Source organism: Zalophus californianus, chromosome 1, assembly GCF_009762305.2.
Source record: "Zalophus californianus isolate mZalCal1 chromosome 1, mZalCal1.pri.v2, whole genome shotgun sequence".
NCBI classification, from domain to species: domain Eukaryota; kingdom Metazoa; phylum Chordata; class Mammalia; order Carnivora; family Otariidae; genus Zalophus; species Zalophus californianus.
The window spans coordinates 187532976-187559214 of NC_045595.1; the positions used below are offsets into that span (position 1 = coordinate 187532976).

The 26239-nt window shown below is 36.4% G+C and overlaps 1 protein-coding gene across 1 annotated transcript in view; it reads right to left on the reverse strand.

The window, feature by feature from the left end:
- SAMSN1 (SAM domain, SH3 domain and nuclear localization signals 1) overlaps nt 1–13701 on the reverse strand; it is an 81984-nt gene extending 68283 nt beyond the window's left edge. Inside the window, exons 1-2 of the mRNA XM_027586852.1 lie at nt 13605–13701; nt 12119–12471 (exon numbers count right to left, since the gene is read on the reverse strand). Coding sequence (XP_027442653.1) covers nt 12119–12471; nt 13605–13698 — 447 coding nt within the window. The 5' untranslated portion in view covers nt 13699–13701. The remainder of the gene's footprint in view (nt 1–12118; nt 12472–13604) is intronic.
- Nucleotides 13702–26239: the final 12538 nt, after the last annotated feature.

Genomic DNA, 26239 nt, shown 5'->3' on the forward strand with positions numbered 1-26239 from the left:
CAAGGGCTGCCTAGTGCATTCCTTTGCTGTGTTCTGAGCATGAGGTCCCTAAGGTGATGTAACAATTTTATAGGAATGGGATTCAGAAGACTTTGATTGAACTCCCAGCTTGGCTCTGGAACAGAACTTGGGCAAATTCCTCAATCCTCAGAGCCCTACTGTCTCTTTTGAAAAATTGAATTATCTACTTTACAGGGCTGTTATCTTACTAAATTAAATTAAGTGAGATTATCTATCTATCTTTCTATCTATCTATCTACCTATCTATCTATCATCTATCTATCAAAAAGACTTTTGGTTGGGTGAAGATTAAATGGAAAATCAGGGAATCATGAATTGTTTTCTTCTATTCAGAGGTGATTCTCAAACTTTGGTGAGCATAAAAATATCACCTGTGGAGCTTATTAAAGAATGTCCATCCTAGAAATTCTAATTCAGTAAGTCTGGCATAGGTAGACCTTAGTAACAAATGCCTTCAGTGAATCTGATGCCCTTGGTTCATGGAACCACACATTGAGAAATACAGTTTTAGGACATAATATTCTAGCAAAACTGTGAAACATATTTTATTTGGAATCATCAGATGTGCTGCACTTCTTTCTTCTAATGTCATTTCTCTCCTTCAAACCTTCAGTTTCCCAAGGCCTCTGATTCTCATTTAGAATGAGTTCCCTAAGTCCCTCTCATAAATGAAACTATATCAACCTTTCAGATCCAAATAGCATTGAGTTCTAGTAAGTGTGCAATGACAAGACACCCGTTAGAACACTACACATTGCCTAGTTATTTAAAATTGGGTAATAAGTTTTTACCATTTTACCTTTTAAAATATAAGGCTCTAAGTTTAGGAATATTTTCATGGGAATTAAGTCGCATCCCCAAGATGATGACTGAATATAATCCTCAACAGCTATTTATTCCTTCACAAAGTTGATTCATAAATATTTATCCCTGAAGGAGATCTTAGTGGTTACCTAGTCTTATCCATTTATTTTACAGCTAAGGAAATTATAGCCTATACCATCTGGTTTGTCCTCCAACCCAGAATCTTCACAAATGAAGACGTTTCCCACCCAAGGGAAGCCTAATTGAGAACTAAGTCTACACTTAGAAAAATTTCCCCACTGAGCCAAGCTTTGCTAGCCAGCATCAAAAAGGAATCGGTGTCTTAAATCATAGTAACAATTTCTTCATGTAAGTAGGATGAAGGGCATTTGGGTTAACTTTCTGCAGAGAATCTAATTTCACGGGATGAAAAAGCAAGATCCTTGATTCATTTCACAAAGAAATACACTATTTCAACAAAACAAAATTACCCAGAACTCTTTTTACTTCAAGTATTGAAAGTCTAGCATTAAAAAGCATTAAAAAGTTACTTTCTCTAAGAACAGATCATCTGCCACATTCCGCAGTAAAATCTGAATGCCTCCAGGGTCATTGCTGCCTTGGGCATTTTCCCCCATTTTCCTTCCACACGTACGGAAAATTTAGAGCTGATGGTATTTTTAATCTTAATCCTCACCTGCTTTTTTTTATAGATTATTTTTGCACTTTTCAGAATGTGTTCTGTTAGCCCAGGGCCACACAGCTAACAAAACTCTCTGGAGCTCGTGCCTCTAATTCTCTTCCCCAATCCTATAAAGCTTTGAAAGATACTGATTCTGCAAATGTAAAAAATTAACTTATCAAAATATACCACACATAAAATGGGAACCGGCCAAAGAAACCCTAAGAATATTGTTCTAACTGGAAGTTGTACCATTAAGTGCTACAACTTACTGTATTTTTGTTACGGCTCTTTGCGATCTATTTATCATTGTGCGGGAACAGTTTAATCTACTCCATACGGAGGGCAGTAGGGGCTCACAGTGGCCTCAAAATATGATGGCTCTTGCCACAAACAACTAATCTGAATTTCTTGCAGGTGGCAGGTCTAACTTTTTTTTTCTAAAAGGAAATAACCCTTCTCTAAAAGTCAAATTTGTTTTTAAAGCTGCGGTGTCTTTAACCACTTCTTTTTCCAGTTTTTCAGTTGACACCTTGTCATGACTTACGGTGGGTTGCATCAATCACTCTGGGTTCTTACAGAAAATGTTTTGTGGTGGTAACTATTACATGCAAGAAGCTAAGTGCCCTTTGTGGGTGACTGCGCAGGTACCTCTGATTTCTTGCCAAATCATTCAGAATGCCGCAAATCCATTAAATCTCTCCACAGGGAGGAAAAAAATTCCCGCATCCTAGAGAGAGAATTTATGAGTTCCTTTCAATCACCACAAATGAAAGCCACCCTTAATATTCATTAGAGATTTTATGGTGGCAATATGCATTATCTATTCGTATGCCCCCATGAAAGGCCAATTTCCCTTGAAATCTTGCATGGCTCCAAGCCACTCTTTGTAGAAACAATGGCCTATGTCCAAGTGGAATCAGGGAAAGCAAATGGATGACATTTCCTTATCCATTGGTAATGATTCCATTAAGTCACCATGGTGGCTCTGAGCTTCTGCATTTTAAAAAATTACAGGACAGATTTGGGATGCGTGGTCATGTCACCGTGTTGCTTCTCTGCTGTAATCTCTGGCCATACGTCCTAAAGTGAACAGGGCTTTTCGGTTTGCATCATAAAAGATGACTTTCAAAACTGACATCTCTTTCATTTGGAAAAAGGCGTACGTTGGGGACATAAGTCTATGAGCCCGAGAGCTTTTTATTCATCTCTACTTTCTACCACCACAGTTCAAGTCACCGTCATCTTGCACCTGTTTCTGCCCCCAGTCTAGTCCCATCACTATGGAGAGGGATCTTTTCGAAATATAAGCTTCAGCACATATCTCACACCTTCAACAAAGAAGGAACAAACAAACAACAAAAACAACCCCAAGCCACTGGCTTCAAAGACTTCTTGTATAGCTTCCCACTGCCTTTTGGGCACAAAACACAAAACTTAGGAGAAGCAATTAAGCCATAGTGGTGTGACTCCTTCCTCAGACTTACTTTGTACCACACCTCCTTGCTCTCCCCCAGCTAACCTGACCCATGTCGCATCCTCCTTAGCTTTGGCTAATTAACTCCCACTGTTTTCATCAGATTTGGGTTCAATCATCATTACCCCTGTAAGTTTTTCCCGACTCCTTGACTAGATCAAATCTGTTTATTATAGGCCTTCATTGACCCACAGAGCTCTCATAGCCCTTATCAAAGTTTTCATTTTGTGTTTATTTGTATGATTATTTCTATGTTTGTCTTTCATTGGACTATGAAGTTCACAGTGCCTGCTTCCACCCGACATTTTATCCTCCTTAATGTAAATATTCCACAACAACTTGTTCAGGGAATTAATAAATGACTTCTTGTACTTAATCCATTTTGTATCCTGGCTAAAAATCCCTTTCTGTAAGTGAGATGTGGGCTTCAGTTCGGGTTGGGCTTAAGGTGAGCTGCAATACGGCTGTATTTCTAATCCAACTATTTGTCAGTACAGTTGTATTTAATAGCTAGGAAGCATGAGATGCATAAAGATCTTACACTGAATATTCATATGGGTTTTAGAGTGAGTTCAACCAGTTGCTTTACATCTTCCTAGGAAGGAGAGGGAACATGAATTTCTTTTCCTTCATTTTTCATTCTCTTTCTTAAAAAGGTGAGTTGTGCCTGAGAGTTATATTCTGAATCTGAAATAAAATATCATGAAATGCATGTGTGATATGGCTATGATAAATATATGAAAGGAGCCTTTAAAATCTGAAATCATTTTATGTAAGTAACATGCTGCTAATATGGTGATAATTTGGGAAGTCAGAAAAGGGCAATGGTAAACACAACACATACATCCCCAGCCCCACCTTCTTTTTTTTTTTTTTTTTAGGATTTTATTTATTTATTTGAGAGAGAGAGAGAGTATGAGTGGGAGGTTGGGGGGGTGGGGCAGAGGGACAAGCAGATTCCCATTGATTGAGGAGCCCAAGGACGTGGGACTAAGTCCCAGGACCCTGAGATCATGACCTGAGTCAAAGTCAGATGCTTAATTGACTGAGCCACCCAGGCACCCCCACATCTTCTTTTTGTCTGCATGGTGCAGTCACTAGGGCAGCCCCAGGAAGCTAAAAGCAGAATGTCACCCTACCCATACTGTCTACATTTGAACTAAGCAGTTCTGGTTTTCTTATCTCCAGGGGGAGAATAGGGCAAACTAAGTAAAAAAAAAAAATCTTAAAAATAAGTGAAAGCTAGTATGTACATTTAATACAACATTATCGCATACAATATCATATCACAGATTTACTGGTGGTAAGACCCTAATGCCAGGTATGTGTCTTAGCCATCTTTGTGGCCCCACAGCCCAGGACAATACTTGATATCCTAGACATTATGGTGTGTTCATTGAGTGAAGGATAAATAATTATAAACACATAATTGCACATTATAATTAAATAGTAATAATTGTCACTAAAAATAGTAGCTCTTCTTCATTAAGTTCCGACTGGGTATCAGGTACAGTGAAACACTTTACATCTAATTCTCACAAGAACTCCACATAGAAATCTTCATTATGTCTATTTAATAGATAAGAAACTGAAACTCAGAGAAATCAGTTGGCTTAGTCCCACAGTTCAAGACCAGGCTTATTTGGCTCCAACACACATGGAATTTCTACCCTGTACTGTTCATCTTTCTGCTGAAAAACAAAACAAAACAAAACAAAAAAACAAAAAGACAACTTACTGATAGAAGTCTGGACTAAGAGTTAGGAGGCTGATGTTCAGTATCTGCCATCATCTGCTGTGGGACCACAGGTCACTCACTTAATCTTTCTTGTGCCTCAATTACTCCATGTGTAAAAGGGCAGCAGTGTTTTGCCCAATTCACAGAACTCGTATAAGATAAAATATGAGAAAAGTTATATTGTACCTTGAAGGCAGGGACTCTATTTATTAAGCTATTAAGCCCCTACCTTGAATTGACACTTTCACATGGATCATTTCATTTTACACTGTGAGGCTAATGTCTTCGTTTTTACAAATGAGGAAAGCATAGATAAGTTACCAGCTTAGTCTCAAACCTTACAAAGCCGTGATCTTTGCAGGAAAACTTTGGACTGTTATAGATGTGAGCTTAAAAATCCACCTCTGCCACCTACTACTACATTGCATGAATTATTCAACCTCTTTAACTTCAGATTTTTATCATAAAAATGGGGGCAATAATACCACCTTAATGAATCATGATACAAAGATTGCATATACAAAAGTACCTGAAACACGGTGAAGTGCTAAGTCAATGGAAGCCACGATCATCATTATTTCGATGTGCCTGCCTGGTCAGAACAAGATCTCAAAGGCATGAACCACTCAAGGTGGCACCTAGGGCATGTGTGTGTACGTGGTGAGGGGTGGTGGCAGAAGATGGTGTCTCGTTCCAACCCAGCACTCCTTTACCCTGCATAGCCCCTGCTCTTCTGCTCCCCTCTTTACAATCTTACTTCAACTCCACTCACCCATTTTTCAAAGCAAAATTCAGTCCTCTGAAATGACTTTCAAAATGTTCTTTGTGAACGGCAGAAGCCTTCTTAGCTTCTGAGAATGGAAATGTAGACATTTTGGTTCATGAAGAAGTTTGCATGGCCAGGAGAACTTGGCTGTATCCCAAGTGAAGTCTATATTCACATACACAGTTTCTGGTTCAGACAATGAGGGAGAGAGAGAATGGAAGTAGCTGGGACAGAGGAAGTATGGTTAGGGAAAAGAAAACAAACCCAAACCTAAAATAGCTTAGGAAAAAAAAAATGATAGAAATAAGGTCACCAACGGTCATCTGAAGAGTGAAAAAAGAGCGGCTTTGACAAAGCTGAGAGAAAATCTTTATGCACTAACCTTTTTGTACATAGAACTCGTCACCCTCAGTGTGTCCTCATAGCCCCAAACACTGAACGTAAAAACAAAAATAAAATGAGATCTTAAAAATAATAGATAGCTCTCCTTCATTCTAAAGATGAGGGGGCAGAAGACTGGAGATTAAGCAAACTGAGCCACAGTGATTCTAGTAAGTGACAGAGTTGAACTCCCATGTGATGCTCCTGGCCTCAACTTGTGCTCCTTTGATGAGTTATATGGCCTCCAACATACCATACTACACACTCAAAATATGACTTTTGTCTTTAATGTGTTTGCCATCCTGGTGAATTTTTATACCAAGGACTGTGATTGTTTATTCCCTTCCTTTTTGACTTGTCCTCTTAACCCATAAACTCTCGCTATAAATATGAAACAGTAGGTTGGCCATCCTCCCACGTACACACTTCTAAGCTTGTACATTCATACACTAAGTGGCTCGGAGGCACTTGACATGAATTTGCTCACAAGTGAATGAATGGATGAATGAAGGAATGAAGGAATCAATAAGCTGTTGCAGCATCTCCTATTTTTCAGACTCTTCTCTTGGGTAAATGTTAATTCTCCTTCCACCAAACATACTGGTTTCATTAAAATTTTGCCATGTAAAATATTCATAATTCATTATTCATTCTTGTTCATTTAGTTTTTAAAATTATTTTTAGAATCTCAATTCTCAAGTTCATCTATTTCAGGGCAGCGTGTAGTAAAGTATAGATTATCTTTTGGTATTTTTGTATCAAATTTTTCTGTTTTTCCTTTTGATTTTCTCAGTCTAGATTATCATTTACTCTGCCTTTTCACAAGTTGTCCAAATCTATTCATTGAATCCATGTTCTCTTTCCATACTCCCATAATTCCAGTGTCAGCTGATAAAAGTTTAAAGCTGTTCTAACAAATGGTTTTTGCTGTCAGAGTTGAACACAAGGGCATGAAACTATGAGAAATTATGCATGGATGGTTCATAGCCTGCCTCCCTTTGGGTGGATATGTGAGCAGTCTTCTTAGAATGTCTTATTCAGTGGGACCACAAAGGCTTTTTGGTAGGAGTCTAACATCACTAATGTACAAAGAAAATGGTGGAATCTATGAAATTAACATGTCCTTTCTTTCTAACCCATGTGTTTCCTTACTCTCTTTTTACTGGTCCTCTCAATCTTCATTCTTTTTCATATATATATATATTTTTTTTCTTCAAAGTGTACATCATGGATTCTTACTTATCCATCTACACTTTTAAACTTCCATACTATTCATCATATAGATAGGGAAGGAAGGAAGGACTAAATGAGCAAACAGTATAAACAGAGCTATGAAGATGGAGAAAAATCATTGTGTTTGGTATCACCTTGCCGACGGCAGAGTGTGTCTGTGAAAGAGACTTGTGGGGATCTAGTGAAGAGGGCAGATTAGGTGAATGGGTTTGCATTTGACCCTGTTGGTGTTGGGGAGATATTTAAAGGCTTGTGAGGGGAGCAGTAACATTAGATTTGAGCTTTGGAATCATTAATCAGGTAGATTAGTCAAGTAAATTAATCTGGTAGATTAATCTGGTAATGACAATGTCATGTTGATGGAAGAAAGCAGACCAGGGTCGGAGAGACTGGGAGAGATTGCCAAGGTGGAGAATAGAGAGTAGAAGAAGCCCCCAGACAGCTGATCCTGCTTTGGTCACTTCTTTCCCACAGATCAGTAGTTTTCTTGGTCAGTATAAAAACCCCTATACCATTCAGCAGTGGGTCTATGGGTCGCTGGAGCATTTTCCCGTGTCAATATTTAGAGGGCTCACTACTCCCCATTCGAATCGAAAGGTTAATTGTAAAATATTTTGTTCCTTTATTTCTTGGTGAACTTTAGCACACATCCTGTTCCTCTCACTGAAACAGTTCCCTAGAGAAATTTTCCATTATCCATGCTGTCTCTTCTGGTGCAGTTGTGCAGTAGTTCACATACTACGCCAACAAGACCTTAGTGCTCCACTCTTCTCCACTCTTCTCATGTACTTTAAGATGCTTTCAGTAGAGCTCTGTTTATTTTCTCACCTTGAGATTCTGTATATAAACCTCACTTGTTTTTCTTTGATTTTTATCCAATTCCCATTATTACTTTTCTATCCACATTGTATTTGAATTATCCTGTACTTGGGTCTCTGTTCTGTTATTTCAGGCCTTTGACCTTCCTTCTTCCTGAAAGAGCTTTTGCTATTATCACTTTTTAAATGTATCAAACTATTTTTATAAAATATTTTAGACAGACGAAGGGAGAAATGGATATTTGCTCCCCCTTTCCATGTCAAGATTACTTCCATTTCTTTATATTACAAAAAAAAAAAGTTGTTTATCCTTCTTATAAATCTGAAAAATTATCCCAGGTTGTGAAAAGTATGTTTGCTACTATCATAACATTATACTAAGGGAAGGTCTCATCTCCTTTGCAACATATGTATTTTATTCTTTCTTTCCCTTCTTCCCAACCAAGTCTCTTCTGACTCACTTTCCTCTTTTGTTAAGATGTTTCAAGCTCTTAGAATGCAGAGCTTCATCGTAAGTATGCTTTGATCACTCTTCTTGTAAATTGATTGTAAACACTTGGCTTCAAATATAATTTTTGGTTACCTCCACTATTACCTTTCTTAAATGCATCTGAAATCCCCTCTCTATACCACTCACCTCAGATATGGGAAGAAACCCTGCATCCTTAAGTAGTTTTTCCTTGTACACTTCTCTTGTGGAGTACACACTTGCATAAATCTGGTCTTTACCTTTCTCAGTTTATATCAATTCCGTAATCACTTATCGTCCCCCACACTCCAGATCCCATAGACCTTGCAAACAACTAAACTGCATGTTAAAGATCTGTGGGTGTCTCATCCACCTCCTGTTGACTTCTGTGAAAAGCTCTTCACAAATAATACATTCCCTGTCTGATTTCAGGTTGTTTATGGTATTTCCAATGACTAAAATATTGCTGCTTTCCAAGCCCAGCACAAGCCTCTGGATTCTTTGGTTCACCTGAGTGAACCTGAGTATCACCTGAGTCCTGGCACCATTTTCTTTCACCTTCCCAACAGCCCCTCATGGTAGATGTCGATAACCTTGTTTTACAAATGGGTGTTTTCAGTATAGAAAGAGTCACTCAGAAGAGAGGGGATGAGCAGGGTCTGATAGCAATGTCCAGAATTGGAATTAGTGGGTTAAAGAGGGTGAGGAGTTTGCCTAAGCTCACTGTGCTGGTGATATCAGAGTTGGCGTTAAACCCGGTTCTATCAGAACCAGCGTTGAGAGCATGAGCCTGCCGTGGGATTATCACTTTCTGGAACTTTCTGGAAGACATGTCAATTTCAGGCCCCCTGAAAACTCTGCTTTGATAACAGGATCAAAGACACTGGAATCTACTGTTGCTGAAATTTCTCGAGTCAAGGAGAAACTAGTGTCTTTGTGGACTGGTTTCATTTTCCCTGAAATGTGGGGTTTTGGCTCAGCTCCAGCATATCTGCATATGTTGGTAGATTAAAAAAAAAATCTGGTCACACTTTTACCCTTTAAAATTGCAAAAATATCACCTCTGACTATCTGTCATTGATGGTAAGTAACACTCATTTCAGAAGCACAACTTTTCCCTCAATACCATTTGCCTTCTGTACCTTCTATAGAATGAAAGTTAAAGTATAACCCAAATAATAACCCTGCAATTACTACAGAAAAAAATACCAGCTATGCTAAAATGAAAGTGTGTATTTTTCACTTGGTATTATTATAGAATATATGTGTAGAATATAAAAATAATAATTTGCACTCATCCAACTTCTTTCATTCTGTGTCTCAAATCCCTGAGTGTAAGTGGTCTCATTAAGGTTACCAAACCAATTTAACTCTAGCATGTTCTTGAACTCTCTCTCCAAATCCAGTGAGATTTTCCTGTCACAAATGCTGAACATTATCATCTGAAATTCTGAGTATTCTGTAGATATGTTTGACCTTCTGCAGATAAAACTCATTTACTTAATCATTTAGTTATGTACTAAAACAGACAAAACCACCACCAAAAGAAAAACATTACTATGTTTATATAATTAAATCTAGACCCACATTCACAGACACACATACACAATAACTGAGTTTATGTGTAATTGGATTAATGTAAGAACAGTTAGAAGAATGGGAACAAATATTTTAAGTAGATCTATGGAAACAAAATCCATTGGTTTCTCAAGCTCTATTCATTTAGTTAGCAATGCCACTCAAATATTAGTCGAGGACCCATAATATTTTAGGGACTATGGAGGATATAAAGATAAATTACCTATAGCAAATAAATGCTCAACTAATTCCACTATAAGGTAGAGTACGGTAAGCTCCATGAAGACAGGGGCAGTGTATGTGCCCCAGTGCCTAATATTGCAAACTGGTATACAGTGATGCCAATATGAGTTTGATAAATATATAATGGAAGAATAATGCCTTTAAGTTCTCTAGAATTTCAAAGGAAGCAGTGATTACTTCTATCTGGCATGACCCAGGAAGTCTTTCTAAAGGAGAAGAAAGTAATCTGAGTCTTAAGGGCTAGGGTAATTGTTAAAGGCGAGAATAACATGCTAGGTGGAGGCCAATATGTAAACACAAAGATAGAGAGGCAGGAAAGTACAAGACAGTCATTAGGAATAAGCAAATCATTCCAGTTTGGTAGTCCAGCACAGGAAATACACAAGGAAGAAGTGGTAGACAATGCTGAACCGATAGGTTGAGGTCAGATTGCTAAAATCCAGGACTGCCAAGTTAAGGATTCCAGATTTCACTCTTAAAAGAAGCTCTAAATATGTGAATTTAGATTCTTATATGCCAGCTTTACTACTTGCCAAGTAGTCATTATTCTTGATCCTGATTCTGAAGCTGTCAAGGGGAGTCTTCAGAAGTAGTTCCTAATTATATTACCAGCTGCTGTCTAAGAAAGTACTCCAGGAAGAAGTCCGCAAAGTCCAGTGGCCCCAAAAGAGAAGATGAAGACTAAGGAAGTGGCAGAGACGTTCCTAAAAATAATTGATGTTGGACAGTTTTATCAGTTCCAAGTCTGCTGCTAGACACCTGTAATATTTAATGTGGTACTTTGAACACAGATTACTTTAGCTCTAACTTAATATACAAGTCTTGAAAGGTGAAAAGGACTCCAAGCCTCTTCAGAGAGCTCTAATGCACCATGAAATACAGCCTCTGTCTAGTGAGAGACGGATTCTTAGAGCAAAATGGTATAGAGTAGGGATCCTAGAAACACAAAGTTGTTCCATTTATTCACTACAAGTACAAATGACCATGAACTGTAGAGAAATGAAGGTACAAAATACATGCCTTAAGTAACCTACAATCAAGATGAAAAAAAATTACTCTTAAGTCCTAGGATATTTGTGTTATTTAGTTTCGGTTTCTCAATTACCTCATGAATTTAATATTACTATTTCCATTTTATAATTGGGAAAATTAAGTTGAAAGGTTTTAATTCATTTGCCCAAGCCAAACAAGTAGCAGAGCTTGGATCCAAACCCAATTTTGTGTAACTCCACAGTCCATACTCTTTCTTTTGCACCATATTGCCTTAGGGCCTAGTTTAGTGTATGGGAAACACTATAATATATTAGCTAAAAGCAGGATCCTTAGCATAAGACTGTCTAGGTTCTAGATCTTGGCTCCACTTTTTGTTAGCTCTGTGACATTGTACCTGTTGCTAACTTTTTTGTGCCTCATTTTTCTCAATCATAAAATGGGGAAATCAGTATTAGAATAACTTTCCCTACTTACAACAACCTTACAGGGTTGTTGTGAGATTTAAATAAAATAATAAAGTGCTTAGAGGAATGTCAGGCACTTGGAAAACGCTTATTTAAATTAGCTGTTGTTTGTCAGTGAAACTTCATGACCACTGCAGTGATTTAGACAATTCAATCCACATCTTGATCTGAATGAACATCCAAAGTCTTCCCTAAAATAAAAAAAAAAAAAAAAAAAAAAAAAATTCTCTAAAAAATACCGTGCAGTAGTTTATTTGAACACAAGGTCTATACACAACAGTAACATGATAGCAAAAGTCGCAAGAGCTGCATTGCTTTTTAGACAAGTCTAGTTCTAGTAACTTTCCTGACACTGATAAATTTGACTGATTAGCACTTTCGTTATCTGTTTCTTTTCTGCAGGTACAAACATCCAGATGAGATGATATATTTCTTTAGCTTACAAACTTACCCAAGAGTGGGGGAGATCCGTATCTGTATAAGAAGGCTTAAGTGGTGGGTGGTGAGTGCAGCGAGAACAGTTGTTCCAGGGTCCAGTTTGGGCAATTTGGAAATCAGCACATGCCCAGAGAGGGTTTTCTGGAAAAGTCTTCCAGCTGTTCCACATCTGAAGTTCACCTTCATTGTGGGATAACATGTCGGCCAAGTTGCATCCAGTTGCAGTGCTGGATCTAGCCAGTGATGCCGAAATAGAATCCAATCCAATCTTCATTTCTTCCTTTCCTTTTGTGCTAACAGTACTAATTTTTTTTTCTTGGGATTTGGCTAATTTTATACAGGAAATCAACATTTCATCTTCATCTTCTGAATGACAAAGAAAAATAAGTAAGTCTAATAATTTTGCACATGTAGAAATTATGAATATTATATTTCCTTTTCTATAGTAGAAATGAGTGAACACCACAGGATAAAATGGGAAGTCATTTAATTTAACAAAATAATTTATAACTGCAATTCTTTAAAGAGTGATCTTTTGTATAGTAAATGCTTTGTTTTGTAAAGATAAGTTTACCTAAAATATTTTGAAGCTGTATATAATGATTAAATTCAGTTTGACTACAATGACTGAAAGCCACATGCAAATAGTATACTGAAAGATTCAGAAAAATTACAATTTGAAATTAAAAAAATTCCCCACATCTTATAGACATGATATGGTATGCTTATATTCTTAATATTTTTTTTAAATTTTTTGAGGTAATGTGTATAGACAGCATCATAAGGAAGTAGATGAAATATTCCCCTTTCATAAGAAAATGAAATCTCACTGTGCATGGGCTGAAATCCTCGATTCTAATTTTTTTTTCTGGTATCAATCTATAAAGAGATTTATGCATACACTATTTGTCACAGTGAAATATTTTCGAAAAGGAAGATCAAGACTGAGAACAAAAAGAAGGTGTATCTTCAATACTATGAAGTTGATGAGTGAGACCTATATTTACATGTGGTGAAGGGTCTGATGAAATTTCTGGTAATATATAAAACAGTTACAGAAATTAGAAATATGTATTACCCATAGTAAATTGTACTGTATCATTGAATCTCTTTCAGTTCAAATGTTTAACTGGTGTAAATGAAAGATTACGATCAATAGCATGTAATTGTGAATAAATAAACGAACATCTAAGTTGCACGTCAAAATTGAAAGATATTACTTTCCGTGGCCAAAGAATGGGGATAGTGTACAGTGCTGATCCGGACTCTTTCTCCCACTCTATCCCTGAGTCTGGTCTTGAAGGGAAGAAGATATGGGGTATATAAAGTAAAATTCAGGAATAGGTTAACGATATCTGTTTCACAAATAAATTGGTAATTTGAAAACCCTCAACGTTTAATGATTATTTTATGGCCTTATCAAAATGGCCTTCATTTCATATACGCTACCCCAGTTCTTTCTCAAAGAACTTTTAGCAGCATTTTGACTGCTGACTTACGGAGATTTATGAATGTAGGTTTCATCTCCTTCAGACTCGGCACCCTGGCTTTCTTGGTCTGGACCTTTTGCTGTAGTCTCTTTAACGTCCCCATTGATTCCACTGGGTCACCACCTGATTTTACGGCCTAGCACAAACATAGCTCAAGGTAAAGACAAATTCTTCTTCACAAAAGGCTAAATATAAAATGTGTCGAGATCATAAATGTGGGAAAATTCATAATGTGACCTTAAAACCCGTAGCCTGGGACAATTTAAGCAATAACTTGAAAGCAGACCATTTTTGGTCTCAGACGTGTAAAATATACTACAAACGGCCAGTCATACTAAAGCAGGGTGTTTTTTACCTTTTTTTTTTTTTTAACTTCAACATGAGGCAAAACAGATTGAATCTGGAACCATCTATAAATGAGTTGCTCATGCTCAATGTGAAATAGTGGAAAGGAACAAGGACTTTGCAGGATAACAAAGAAGGAACAAGAGGTTTAAAGTTGCTACTTGCAAGTGTGGGAACAGACGGCATGCACACACAAAAAAGCAAAAATCAGATTTTCTTCATTTTTCCTTGTGGAAATTTCTGATAAAACAGCATTTTATTTCTGTTTTCAAATAATATACTTTTCTTTATATAGCCTTTTGCTTTTTAGAAGATAGACACTGAGCAAAATAACAAAACAGAAGAGCCATGGTATTCTGTATTATGCTTTAGTTAGTATATAAGTGTCACTGGTTTATTATAGCAAAAAATTTGGATAGAAGAATTAATACTGCTTAATGACTCGAAATTTCTTTGAAAGTGAAAGATACGGAAAAGCTTCCCACTAGTTTAATGTTAGCAAATTTGTATTTATACTGTTTTTATTTATTATATTTAGGATAGCTTTCTCAGAACAATTTCAAAATATTTCGGAAATTAATACTTTATGTGCTAAATTTAAAATTGGTAAAGTAGTTGTATTCTGTGCTGTTAACTAGATATGAACTCATATATAGGGGAATACTTCTCTTTCATCCAGAAATCTCTGGACGCAGAAATATTCCTCCCTCTGCTTTTGCCTTATTCTTTCCATTGAACAGCTGATAGATGACATCTAAATAGATACTGCAGTTTTCAAAAGGCGAATGACCTGTTTCCTCATTATTGTTTGAATGAGATATATTGCTAATAGTGCTTTCCAATCCTTTGAGAGGAAATAAGCCCAAAGAAATGTTTGCGAGAAAAAGATCTCTGAGATACAAACATTTCCAATCATTATTTTCAGCACTTACTCTTGGTCTTTAAGAATGACTTTGAGCAACCCATATAAACTTGATGTTCTGTCTCTGCATAATAGCACCTGAGTAGGAAATGTGATGTTTTGTCAGAGCAAGCCATACCTGTTTGCATTAAATAAATGGGAAAATATTGAAATCATTTTAATCTTTCAGGGAGGCCTGTGATGAGATTTTCTTAGATATGCAAAAATATTCCCTCTCTTTCCAAAGGTTCATGCTCAGCTCAACACAATTTCTATTGCTATTTATTTTTGTATTATTTTCTCCTGTATTCCTTTTCAGTATTTTCTGAGTTACTCGGCTTTATAGGCCCTGTAACTCAAGAAGAGTCAGTTTCTAATCTTAAGGCCCTTCCAGAAATAATAAGCTGACATTGCACAACCATTGAGCATGATAATTCTCTTTGTTGTACTTCTTTTCATATGGCAACCTCCTCCTATTACAGCCAGATGCTTAATTGCTCCACTGAAACACTGGCATCAAAAATAGCCTTCTCCCTCGCCCTTCTTTGTGAAAATGACTTTCATTTGATATGGGGAAAGGTGTTATATACCAGGGTAACTGAATTTCGTATTAATGATTTGCCCCTAGAAGGAATGAAAGCATTTGTACAGTGTCTAAATTCATATAAGTGAGAGCTCATGGCCCAGAGGTGTTAAAACAAACGGATCTCTCATTATTTTGTTCAAACTGTATCATAGCCTTTTCAAAGAACAGTCTCGCTAACTTTTGTATCTTTAATCACTCAGAGATCTTTGAGTTAATAGAGATCAATCTATTGCATTTTATTCATTTTTTAATCCCATTATGTCTAGGATAGTACATGGCTTGATAAATGTTTGCTGAATGTAAATACACTCTTGAGTTCATACATAGGTTTTATCCACCAAATGGATTATCCATAGTAAATTTTTTACACTGGACTATTTTCTTTTTTTTTTTAAGATTTTATTTATTTATTTGAGAGAGAGCACGAATGGGGAGGAGAGGCAGAGGGAGAGGAAGAAGCAGGCTCCCCACTCAGCAGGGAGCCCGATGTGGGGCTTGATCCCAGGACTCTAGGATCATGGCCTGAGCCAAAGGCAGGTGCTTAACTGACTGAGCCACCTGGGCACCCTAGACTGACTACTTTCTAATAGCAAAGTACTTCCAAAAAACCTTCTCTTGCTATTAGGTAGTACATACCTGAGGGATGAAAGTTAGAGTAGGTATTATGATAAGAGATAATAGAATCATTAAGATTATCTATTAAAAAGAAATCCTTTATAATATTTTCCAAATTATAATGTTATTCACTATAGTCCCCTAATCTGTTACCTGTATATTTGTGCTGAATTTGATTAAAACTTATAATAATGTGCCTTTTAATTTCTAGATGTTTTCTAAGAAGACTGACTTATAAATTGAACTCATCATCCAACCAATAAACGAACTTTTATTGAGCACCCTACTGTATGCCAAGCACTGTCACACATTCTGAGGATATGGCATTGAACAAGTAAAATGAGACCCCTGCTTTCGTACGGTCTACATTCTAGGGGGAAGTGACATACCATAAACATATAAACACATACATAAACAAGAAAATGTGATATCTGCTGTGCTAACAGTTAACAGCATGACTGAGTGTGGATGGGGGAGGATTACTAATTTACACTGGGTGGTGGTCGGGGGTGGTTTCACTACAGATACTGAAGCTGAGCCCGAATTATAAGAAGGAACCGATGTGAAGATTTGGAGATGGCTTTGAATTCAGTGGATGGTCAGGGAGGTCATTTCCAGAACTAAGATCTGAATAACAGAGAAGGGTCAGCCCAGCGACTAGCAGGGGGAAGAGAATTCCTGTGAGGGTAGGGCTTGTGCAAAGGTTCCAAAGCTGAAGATCCTGGAAGAATTCTTAGCATGCCCAAGGAAGAGAACAGAGGGAAGAGCATTGTAAGATCAGCCAGAGACCTGATGAGGGGCCCTCAAGGAGTTTTGTAGAACAAGGTGAGGAACATGTATTTGTTCTAATATTCTTCTTCCGACTTTATTGAATTTTGATCATCTTACTTTTTAAAGGGCTTTTCCCAAAAGCATTCAAAATATGTTCTGATCTTATCCATCTTTAATTCACCATATTTTATTTACCACTCTTTCTGCTCCCTTTCCCGGGCATGCTTCTCAGAAAAGTTAACCGTGTATGCTTCCTTTAATTCCTCTAATTTCTCATCTTTCAACTCCCCTCACGTACTTGTCAATCAGCTTTTGCCTCTACTATTCCATTTAGATTGCTTTTGTTTTCCAATGAACTATTTTCAGATTCCATTATTGCTTGATATGCAGCAATATTGACCATGATGATCTGCAGGAAACAATTTCTTTTTTTGGCCTCTGTGACACATATTTTCTGGTTTTCCTTTCACCCTTTTTGGCTCTTCTTTCTCTAACTCCTATATTCTGGTAACTCCTTTTCTCTCAAAACTAAATGCTTAAATTCCTTTACAGCTAGCTCTGGGTCCTCATCTAATATTACCATCATTCTTTTCTCACCTACACACACACACACACACACACACACACACACACACACACACACTTTTTAAGGCCACTTACATGCTGATGATTCCTAATTATTTCTCCAGAGTTTTTGTTAGAGCTTCAGACTTACAGATGCAACTGTCTACCTAAAATGACTTCTGAGCACTATCAAAACTGACCTCTACACCACCAACATGATTCTCATCTTCTTCCACTCAGTGAATGCCATCTTCATCCACCCTCATGCACATTCCATAAATCAGATTATCACCTTTGCCACTTACCTCTCCTCTGTTTACTTATATTTATTCCATTACTGAATTTGGTCTATTCTATTACTGAGTTTGGTCTGTCCTCCAAAATGTATCTTGAACCTGTTTCTTTTTCACCATTTCCATTGTTACCACCCTAGTTTAATCTTCTCTCATTGAAACTACTGCCAAGAGTCTCTTTTGTTTTGCTTTGTGTTTTTACTTTTGCCTTTCTTCAGTTGATTCACAATATAATGTTAGAGTTCTCTTTGAAAGATGTAAATCTGATGATACTACTATCTTGCTTAAATTACTGCAAAATTTCCCAGGGTTCTTTAAATAAAATCCCAAATATTTGACTGGGTTTGTAAGACCTTGTCTCCAGACTCCCTTCACACTCACCAGGTGAAGATGTTTAGATTCCCAATCTCCAAAGCACGTTGTTTCCTGAGTGTTTTATGTACACTGCTCTCTCTGCCCGGAATGCATATTCTCATTCACCCGGACTGGTGAATTCCTACTCACCCCTGCAGCTTCCTCCTAAACGTCATTTTTCAGAGAGATCTTTCCTGACTCCCAAGTCCAAATTAGATCCCTATTCTTTTACCTTCTTGGCTTTCACCACAATTTCCGATTTATATTTTTGTGTCATCATCGGTTAAATGTCTTCCTTCCCCATAGACTCTAAACTGAAGGAAGGCAGAAACCATAACCTTCCATATAGGTACCATGAAGTATGCTTGGTACCTATAACATTGTTGATAGTTGGTACTCTGTATGAATTAGTTGAAGTAATGATACAAAATGAATGAATGGATGGATGAGGACTTGATTTGGTAAAATCTATTTCTTTAAAATGTAATGATGTGAAAAACAGAATTAGGGATTGAGACTGAGAGAAAGAGATAAGAAAATTTTTGTATTTAGTTTAAGTTTTTCTCCTATTAAATGGCAATTATATGTGAATATAAATTAAATATTTTTCATATGTATATTTTACCATGTATATACTATATCTTTCATGTGTAAATGTGCATATCCTTTATTTTGCTCACATTCCTTAAATAATGTAAAAATTTTGTTAGAAATGTTAGATTAAATACCTCACTTTCTGACATTTTGCTTGACTATTAGGATGATAGAATAATTTTTAGAAACTAGCATCAATGAATTATTGAACTGGAGTAGTCCTACAACCATATTTTATGAGCTGGGATGGAACTTATTGGACATCTAGTCTACCAGCCTATTTAAAAAATGAGAAAAACCAGAGAAGCTAAGTGGCTTTTCCAGAGAAAGATAATTCATTAATAATAGAGCAAGGATGAGAATCAAGTATTCTGACTTTTAATCCAATGTCCTTTCTCACAAGATTTTTATTTAGAAGCCAGAATAACTACTAATTATCTAGGATTGACAGCCAAATTAAGACCAATCAAATCCAGGGTTTTGATTATTAAATGCTTCCCTAATAGAGGACAAGTATCAGGAAGACACTCTCAGATTTATAGGTCTATTCTCTTTCATATATATATATATGAAATAGATATATTATATATATATATCTCCTCTTTCATATAGATGTATATGAATATATAGATATCTTTTATTTTTCTTATATATTATTTATTCATATACAAATGTAATATATGAAAAAATATATATATTAAACACCTCATAAATGCACACACATATCTTCTTTCCCACATATATTTCACTACAAGGGAATTTAAATTTTTTCCAATAGTATCCCTTCCTTTCACGCAGGAGAAACTTAGGCTTACGGAAACTATACCCAGATCACCTAACTGTCTGAATTGTGTACTCTTTATCCCACTAATGAAAAGGAAGTTGGAAAGTAACATGATAAACTTTGCATGAAGGAAAATAATTTCCCTTTGTTCTTTTTTTGTTCTTCTGATTTAGAAAACTGTTCCTCTCTCATGACTCTTTAACAAGTATTCAAAGAGAAAAAGCCTGATCACTTGATGTCTATTTCACATAATTTCTTCAACAGGGGAAATAGAGATCTTTTAAAATTAATATCTTGGTTTATTTTAAAGAAAGCCTGTAATGAACTCCCTGAAATGAAACCTCAGATAGTTTCATGTATTTTGCATTGACAGTTTTTCTGAGCTTCCAAGTCTTCTGACTCTTCACTTAATTACTAAAGATTTCCCAATTTCAGGCTTTAGAAATGATTTTTTTTAAATGCTCTTACGTGAAAAATCAGTATGTAAATTTGTATAAAAAGTACAAACACCACTCTAAGTGGCTTTTCCCCCCCTCTTTAAATACCCTGCATTTTCCAAGTTTTCTACAATGAACATATTTTACTCCTATAATTAGGAGAAATTCTATAATTTAAAAATACATTTAGAATACAGGTCTTTATGATCAAATCTATTTCTGTCAAGCAGAACATAAGTACCTAAGTTTTTCTACTGTGAATTTCTCCTAGCCACTTGAAAAATTACCTAGAGACTGGATAAAAATGAGGAAAGTTATTTTCATGGTAAAAACAAAAATATTTTGCTTTAAATGCTGAGATTATTAAAACCCCAAAGCTGTAGATACATTCTCTTCCATATAAAAGAAACTACTCTTTATTTATGACTTAAAACATACTCTAAAAAGATAATCTGTAAGGTCACGATGATCAATTAACATTTAGTAACTCAATGGACAGTAATAAAACCTAAAGAATTATGAACTAGAATCAATCAGCGCAACCTATGAAAACAAACAAGTCTCATTTCACAAAATTATTTTAATGCTTTCTTGGAACTACAACTAACTAAAAAGACAATTTGAAAATAATTCATTTATATAAATGAACTGATTGAAAAAATAATTGGTGGAAAAAGTGCCATGTTGATGTTAGGTATTATATAATTGTAATTATAAAATTTATTATTTTTTCAGTAATACAAACTAAAATTAAATGAACACTGGACCAATACTTAAAATAAGGTTAAGCATAATTTTTTTATTTTTTTATTATGTTATGTTAATCACCATACATTACATCATTAGTTTTTGATGTAGTGTTCCATGATTCATTGTTTGCATATAACACCCAGCGCTCCATTCAGTATGTGCCCTCTTTAATACCCATCACCAGGCTAACCCATCCCCCCACGCCCCTCCCCTCTACCCTCCCCTCTAGAACACTCAGTTTGTTTCTCAGAGTCCATAGTCTCTCATGGTTCGTCTCCCCCTCTGATTCCCCCCCTTCATTTTTCCCTTCCTGCTTTCTTCTTCTTCTTTTTTTCTTAACATATAATATATTATTTGTTTCAGAGGTACAGGTCTGTGATTCATCAGTCTTACACAATTCACAGCACTCACCATAGCACATAACCTCCCCAATGTCTATCACCCAGCCACCCCACCCCTCCCACCACCACTCCAGCAACCCTCAGTTTGTTTCCTGAGATTAAGAATTCCTCATACCAGTGAGATCATATGATACATGTCTTTCTCTGATTGACTTATTTCACTCAGCATAATACCCTCTAGTTCCATCCACGTCATTGCAAATGGCAAGATTTCATTCCTTTTGATGGCTGCATAATATTCCATTGTATATACATACCACATCTTCTTTATCCATTCATCTGTCGATGGACATCTTGGCTGTTTCCATAGTTTGGCTATTGTGGACATTGCTGCTATAAACATCGGGGTGCACATACCCCTTCGGATCCCTACATTTGTATCTTTGGGGTAAATACCCAGTAGTGCAATTGTTAAGCATAATTTTTAAAAAGGGCACTGAATGAATAGGCAATTGAATGACTTAATTAATGAAATAGAATATATTCTCCTAGAGACTTGAAAAATATTTATTTACTCACTCAACACACATTTACTGAGCACCTACTCTGTGGGAGCTACAAAGGAGAATAAGATTTTGTCTGCTTTGTGATGCTCATTGTTTAACAGTATGAATGATTAAAAAAAAAAAAAAACCAACAAACAGTAGTCTGTCCCTGTGTGTGTTCCCTCCATTAAAAGTATGAGATTTTGGGGGCTCCAGAGTTATTTTTACACATCTGAAACTTGGTCTCTAATATGGTCAATAAATATATATGAACAGAACACTTGGTTAAAAATACATCTGGAGAGAGATGCCTGGGTGGCTCAGTCGGTTAAGCGTCTGCCTTCAGCTCAGGTCATGATCCCAGGGTCCTGGGATCAAGTCCTGCATCGGGTTCCTTGCTCAGCAGGGAGCCTGCTTCTCCCTCTGCCTGCCAGTCCCCCTGCTTGCATTCCTGTTCTTGCTGTCTCTCTGTCAAATAAATAAATAAAATCTTTAAAAAAAATTTAAAGAAATACGTCTGGCGGGGGGCACGTCGGTGTCTGCCTTGGGCTCAGGTCATGAACTCAGGGTCCTGGGATCAGTCCCCAATCCAGCTCCCTGCTCAGCGGGGAGTCTGTTTCTCCCTCTCCCTCTGCCCTTCCCTGCTCTTGCTCTCTCTCGCTTGCTCTCTCTCTCAAATAAATAAGTAAATAAATAAAATCTTAAAAGAACATCTGGAGGAAAAGGTTAATACGTGCCATGTGAGAAGTACAAATAAAATGTGATGGTTATTCACAAGAGAGAAGATTGCATAAGGTAATATGGGGAAGGGAAATGTACTTGCCTAGAGGATTAAGAGGCATTTGAACAGTGTAATTTAGCATGTCTAACAAAGCCCTTTATGTAACAGTCTTATCTCACTATATAAATACAAATCACCTACTCAAGTTCTAATACAGATTTCTGGCTCCTTCTGCTTCCTCTGAAGTAGATTTTGGTGTTCACAATTCTGGTCTTGGAATATGTGACACATAGGCTCTATTTTCCATGGCACATGGAAGTTAATGGCCATCTTTCCCCACTTCTGTATGGGAGGAGCCAAGACTGCTCTTTGCTTATTTACCTATATGTTGGGGTCAGTCCTTTAGTGTGGAGACACTGTGAAGTCAGTTGGGAGCTGCCTGGATTATGCAAGTCAGAGATTGCTTCCTGTGTAATAATCCTCTGCTCTGAAATTTGGAAGAAGTTTCCAGAACTTTTCATAAGATTATTTCTCTTTTTGAGTGCACCCTCTAGCTGACCCAAAAATGTGTGCAGTAGGAAATTTAAGTGCCAGCGTACAAATTAATTTTTCTTAAGCATCTACTAGAGTTCTAGCATACAATGAGCTATGGGTATAGGAAATTTCATGAATACAACCCTTGTACCTACCAGTTACAGTTTAATCTACACAATAAAGAAACAAAAAAATCACCTGGTTTGATAGAACCAGCCCTGGTCTGCAGACACGGGGCTGCTTTACTGTGATGCTCTGCTTTGTGACTAGCCATGTGAACTTGAGCAAGCCACTTGGCCTCTCTGTGCTTCAGTAACAGGAATTCACTGTTCCTCTAACAAGTTTAGGGACATTAAACTAGATAAGTATCTCCTTTTGTTACTTTACATCCCACTCTTGGACTTCAGAAGAATATCAAGGAAAAAATGAGAATGAGCTACTATTGATCACATATTATTAGAGCTTCAACAAGTTTTTGTATTCATCTAGTCCACTACCTTACTTTCAAAAGGAGGAAACTGAGGCACGGAAATGTGAATTTAGTAGCCCAAGAGCATAGTGGTAGCTCCAGGTCTCTTGATCTGGTTCTCTTGATTCTGTCTCTAATTAAGTTACTTCTTAGTCCTCCCAAATGCCTAGCTTTATTTTCATCTGGGAAGTCCCCTTTGTATTCATCAAGATTCAGTTGTTGTTGTTTTTCTTCCTACAGCTCTTTGATATTTAACTAGTTATTGAAAACTTAGAAGGCATGGTACCACCAAGGGCAGAGTACAGTAGTTTTCAGGAAATAGAAGTAATATTTAAATAGTACCTTTTCATCACCTCTTCCTACCTAGAATAGCTATCATCCCTTAGGCAAAAAACTACTGTTGAGAAGAAAACTATTAAATTTAGATTGTTAACATGTTAATTATCTTTGGGAAGAGAGTGCTGTGAATGGAGATACCTTGAAACGATCGTATTTGTACCTACATAAAGAAACAAGATTTACTGAAGGTACTTATTTGCCACAGAATCTGCAAGTTTATATTACATTTTAGGAAATAATAATCAAATAAATCTGTATAATTTAGCTAGCAGTGGTCCCAAAAGCAGGTCTGGAAAAATAATTGTAAAGAGGGCTTATCTGTAACACTCCAAGATGTGCTGATGTCCATGAGTGTCCTGCAAATTTTCCCTACCTTCTAAAACATGTCCTTTCCCTGAATTTCTGTTTAGCAATGGCCCAACAAGGAAAGGAAGGTGGTTAAGGTGATCTGAGGATTTTAATATTGTAAGAGAAAGTTGGCACACAGAGATAAACTTTTTAACACTATAAAATTTTCCTTAATCTCAGGAGAAATTGCTAAATTTGGGGGAACATTTTGACATAAAAACTTTACTGCTTTAGGCTTAAGTCAGAAAGCTGCTCAATAAGGACGAGTCTTTTATGTTCTCTAAAAACACTTCTATGTGGCAAACTATAGAAAATTATGCTTACTGTACTAAAATTATTGGGAAATTATTGGCAAACAGAAAAACCAGTTAAATAGTATTATTTGGAGGGAAGTTTCCTACCATGCCATGGGCAGTAGTCTTTGATAGTAAGATGGACGCCAGTATGAAAAGTTACTCTCTTTAGCATTAGAAAAAGAAAAGACACGATTGATGTTAACATTCCTTAAAAAAACAAAAGTAAAACCACACAGGTGCCAAAATAATGGAGAAAGGATCCATTTTCTCAATTTTAATAATCATCAAGTTAACAAGGTACATGGACTACCATTTCATCAGATACATACATATAAAGATGAATATCTGTGTGTAGGTATGTGTATATAGTATGTATACATATTATATATATAGTGGATTTGCTCCCCATCGTTCACCAACTTCAGTCCCAACACATGATCCAAAACTCAGAAGAAGTTGGTAGAAAGAGTTAGGATCAAGAAAATGGTTTATGAAGCAGTCTATACCTTACTCCCTTTCTGCCCTTCACTGTTAGGTACATAATAGACATCGTTTTTGAAACTCTTTTAAACTCAAACCAAATATACATTGGGAGTTAGGTAATATCTGGAATAATAACACAGGATATTTTTTATTATGTGTAGTACTTGTCAATGTAAGCTTCTTACTGTTGACATCTACTTGAAAAGTCATGTACCTGGTATTAAGCAAGAGGCCTTGGATGGAGTTTACAATGGAATAGAAGGAAATTTCAAATTTTATTCTGAGAGTGAGGCCTACAATGGGATTGCAAGGAGTTTAGGGAGAGCACACAAATGATCACTAAACATCTTCTGGGGGTAATATGCATATGCTGTTTCATTTAATATTTATAACAATCATAAGAAATTTTTCTCATCACCATTTTACACATTTTACACATAAGGACACTGAGACACAGAGAATTTAAACAAGTTCATGTCTAAAGTTATCACCCATCTAAAGGCGAAGCAAGTTTGGAGTATAAAGTCCAAAGCTAAGCAAAAGTCCCACAAATTCTAATCAAGGACCAAAAGGCAAGAAGTAGAAATCAACAGAATAGCTGAAGTGACTGAAGCTAGTACTGAGTGACTGGATTTCATTTTGCCATTGGGTGTAGCATGTGGATTTGTAAAGGATTAAGCCCACATTTTCAGGTTTGTGTTACATTTTAAAGATGTCAACTAGTACTTGGTGCTTGGCACAGTGTAAGTTACCAGAATGTTTTTTCAAGCCATTTTTTGAATTGTATAATTCTTTTAAAAATGAGAATAATGCTAAGGAATACCCAAATAATTCCTTTCAACCTTTCAGAATGATCAAGATGGGATAATACCCATATATATATATTTAAATAAGAATTTGGCTAAGGAATAGAGTTCATTCATAAAATTCATTTGTTAGAACCAGGCATTTCTTTTTCTGTGTATAAACAAAGTTGAAATGGGGACAGCTTAACCTCTTTCCTTGCTTTAAAAGGGGGTGGATGGATGGATGGATAGATAGATGATAGATAGATAGAGCGAACATGACTTTGGGTACTAAAATAGGAAAATCTATTCTGATTTTAATTTCATTTCACCAGAGACCAAGATGTGGGTTTCATACTAACACTCAATGTTCCTTTAACACCAACTAAAACCACTCTGTAAAATCTTCTATTAAAAAAAGAGGTTATATTTTTTTTTCTAGCTAACAAATAGAGCTCTACATTCTTTCTATCTGCAAAATGAGTTAAAATATTGCTCTTGGGATATAGGAAAACTCCTCCATCTACAATGTAATATTATTAGGTAGCTTTGGTGGTTTCAAAATATGTTCATACATTGTTTTATACTGCTCTCTTCAAAAGGTGGGTCATAATGCCCCTCTCCTTAGTATGAGCAGGATTTAATAACTTGTCCATAACAAATAGAATAAGGTAGAAGTGATGGCATATGACTTCTGAGACTAAGTCTTAATAGGCATCATGGTTTCCTTCTTACTCTGTGCCTTGGATCACTTGTTCTGGGGGAAGCCAAATGCAACACTCTGATTTA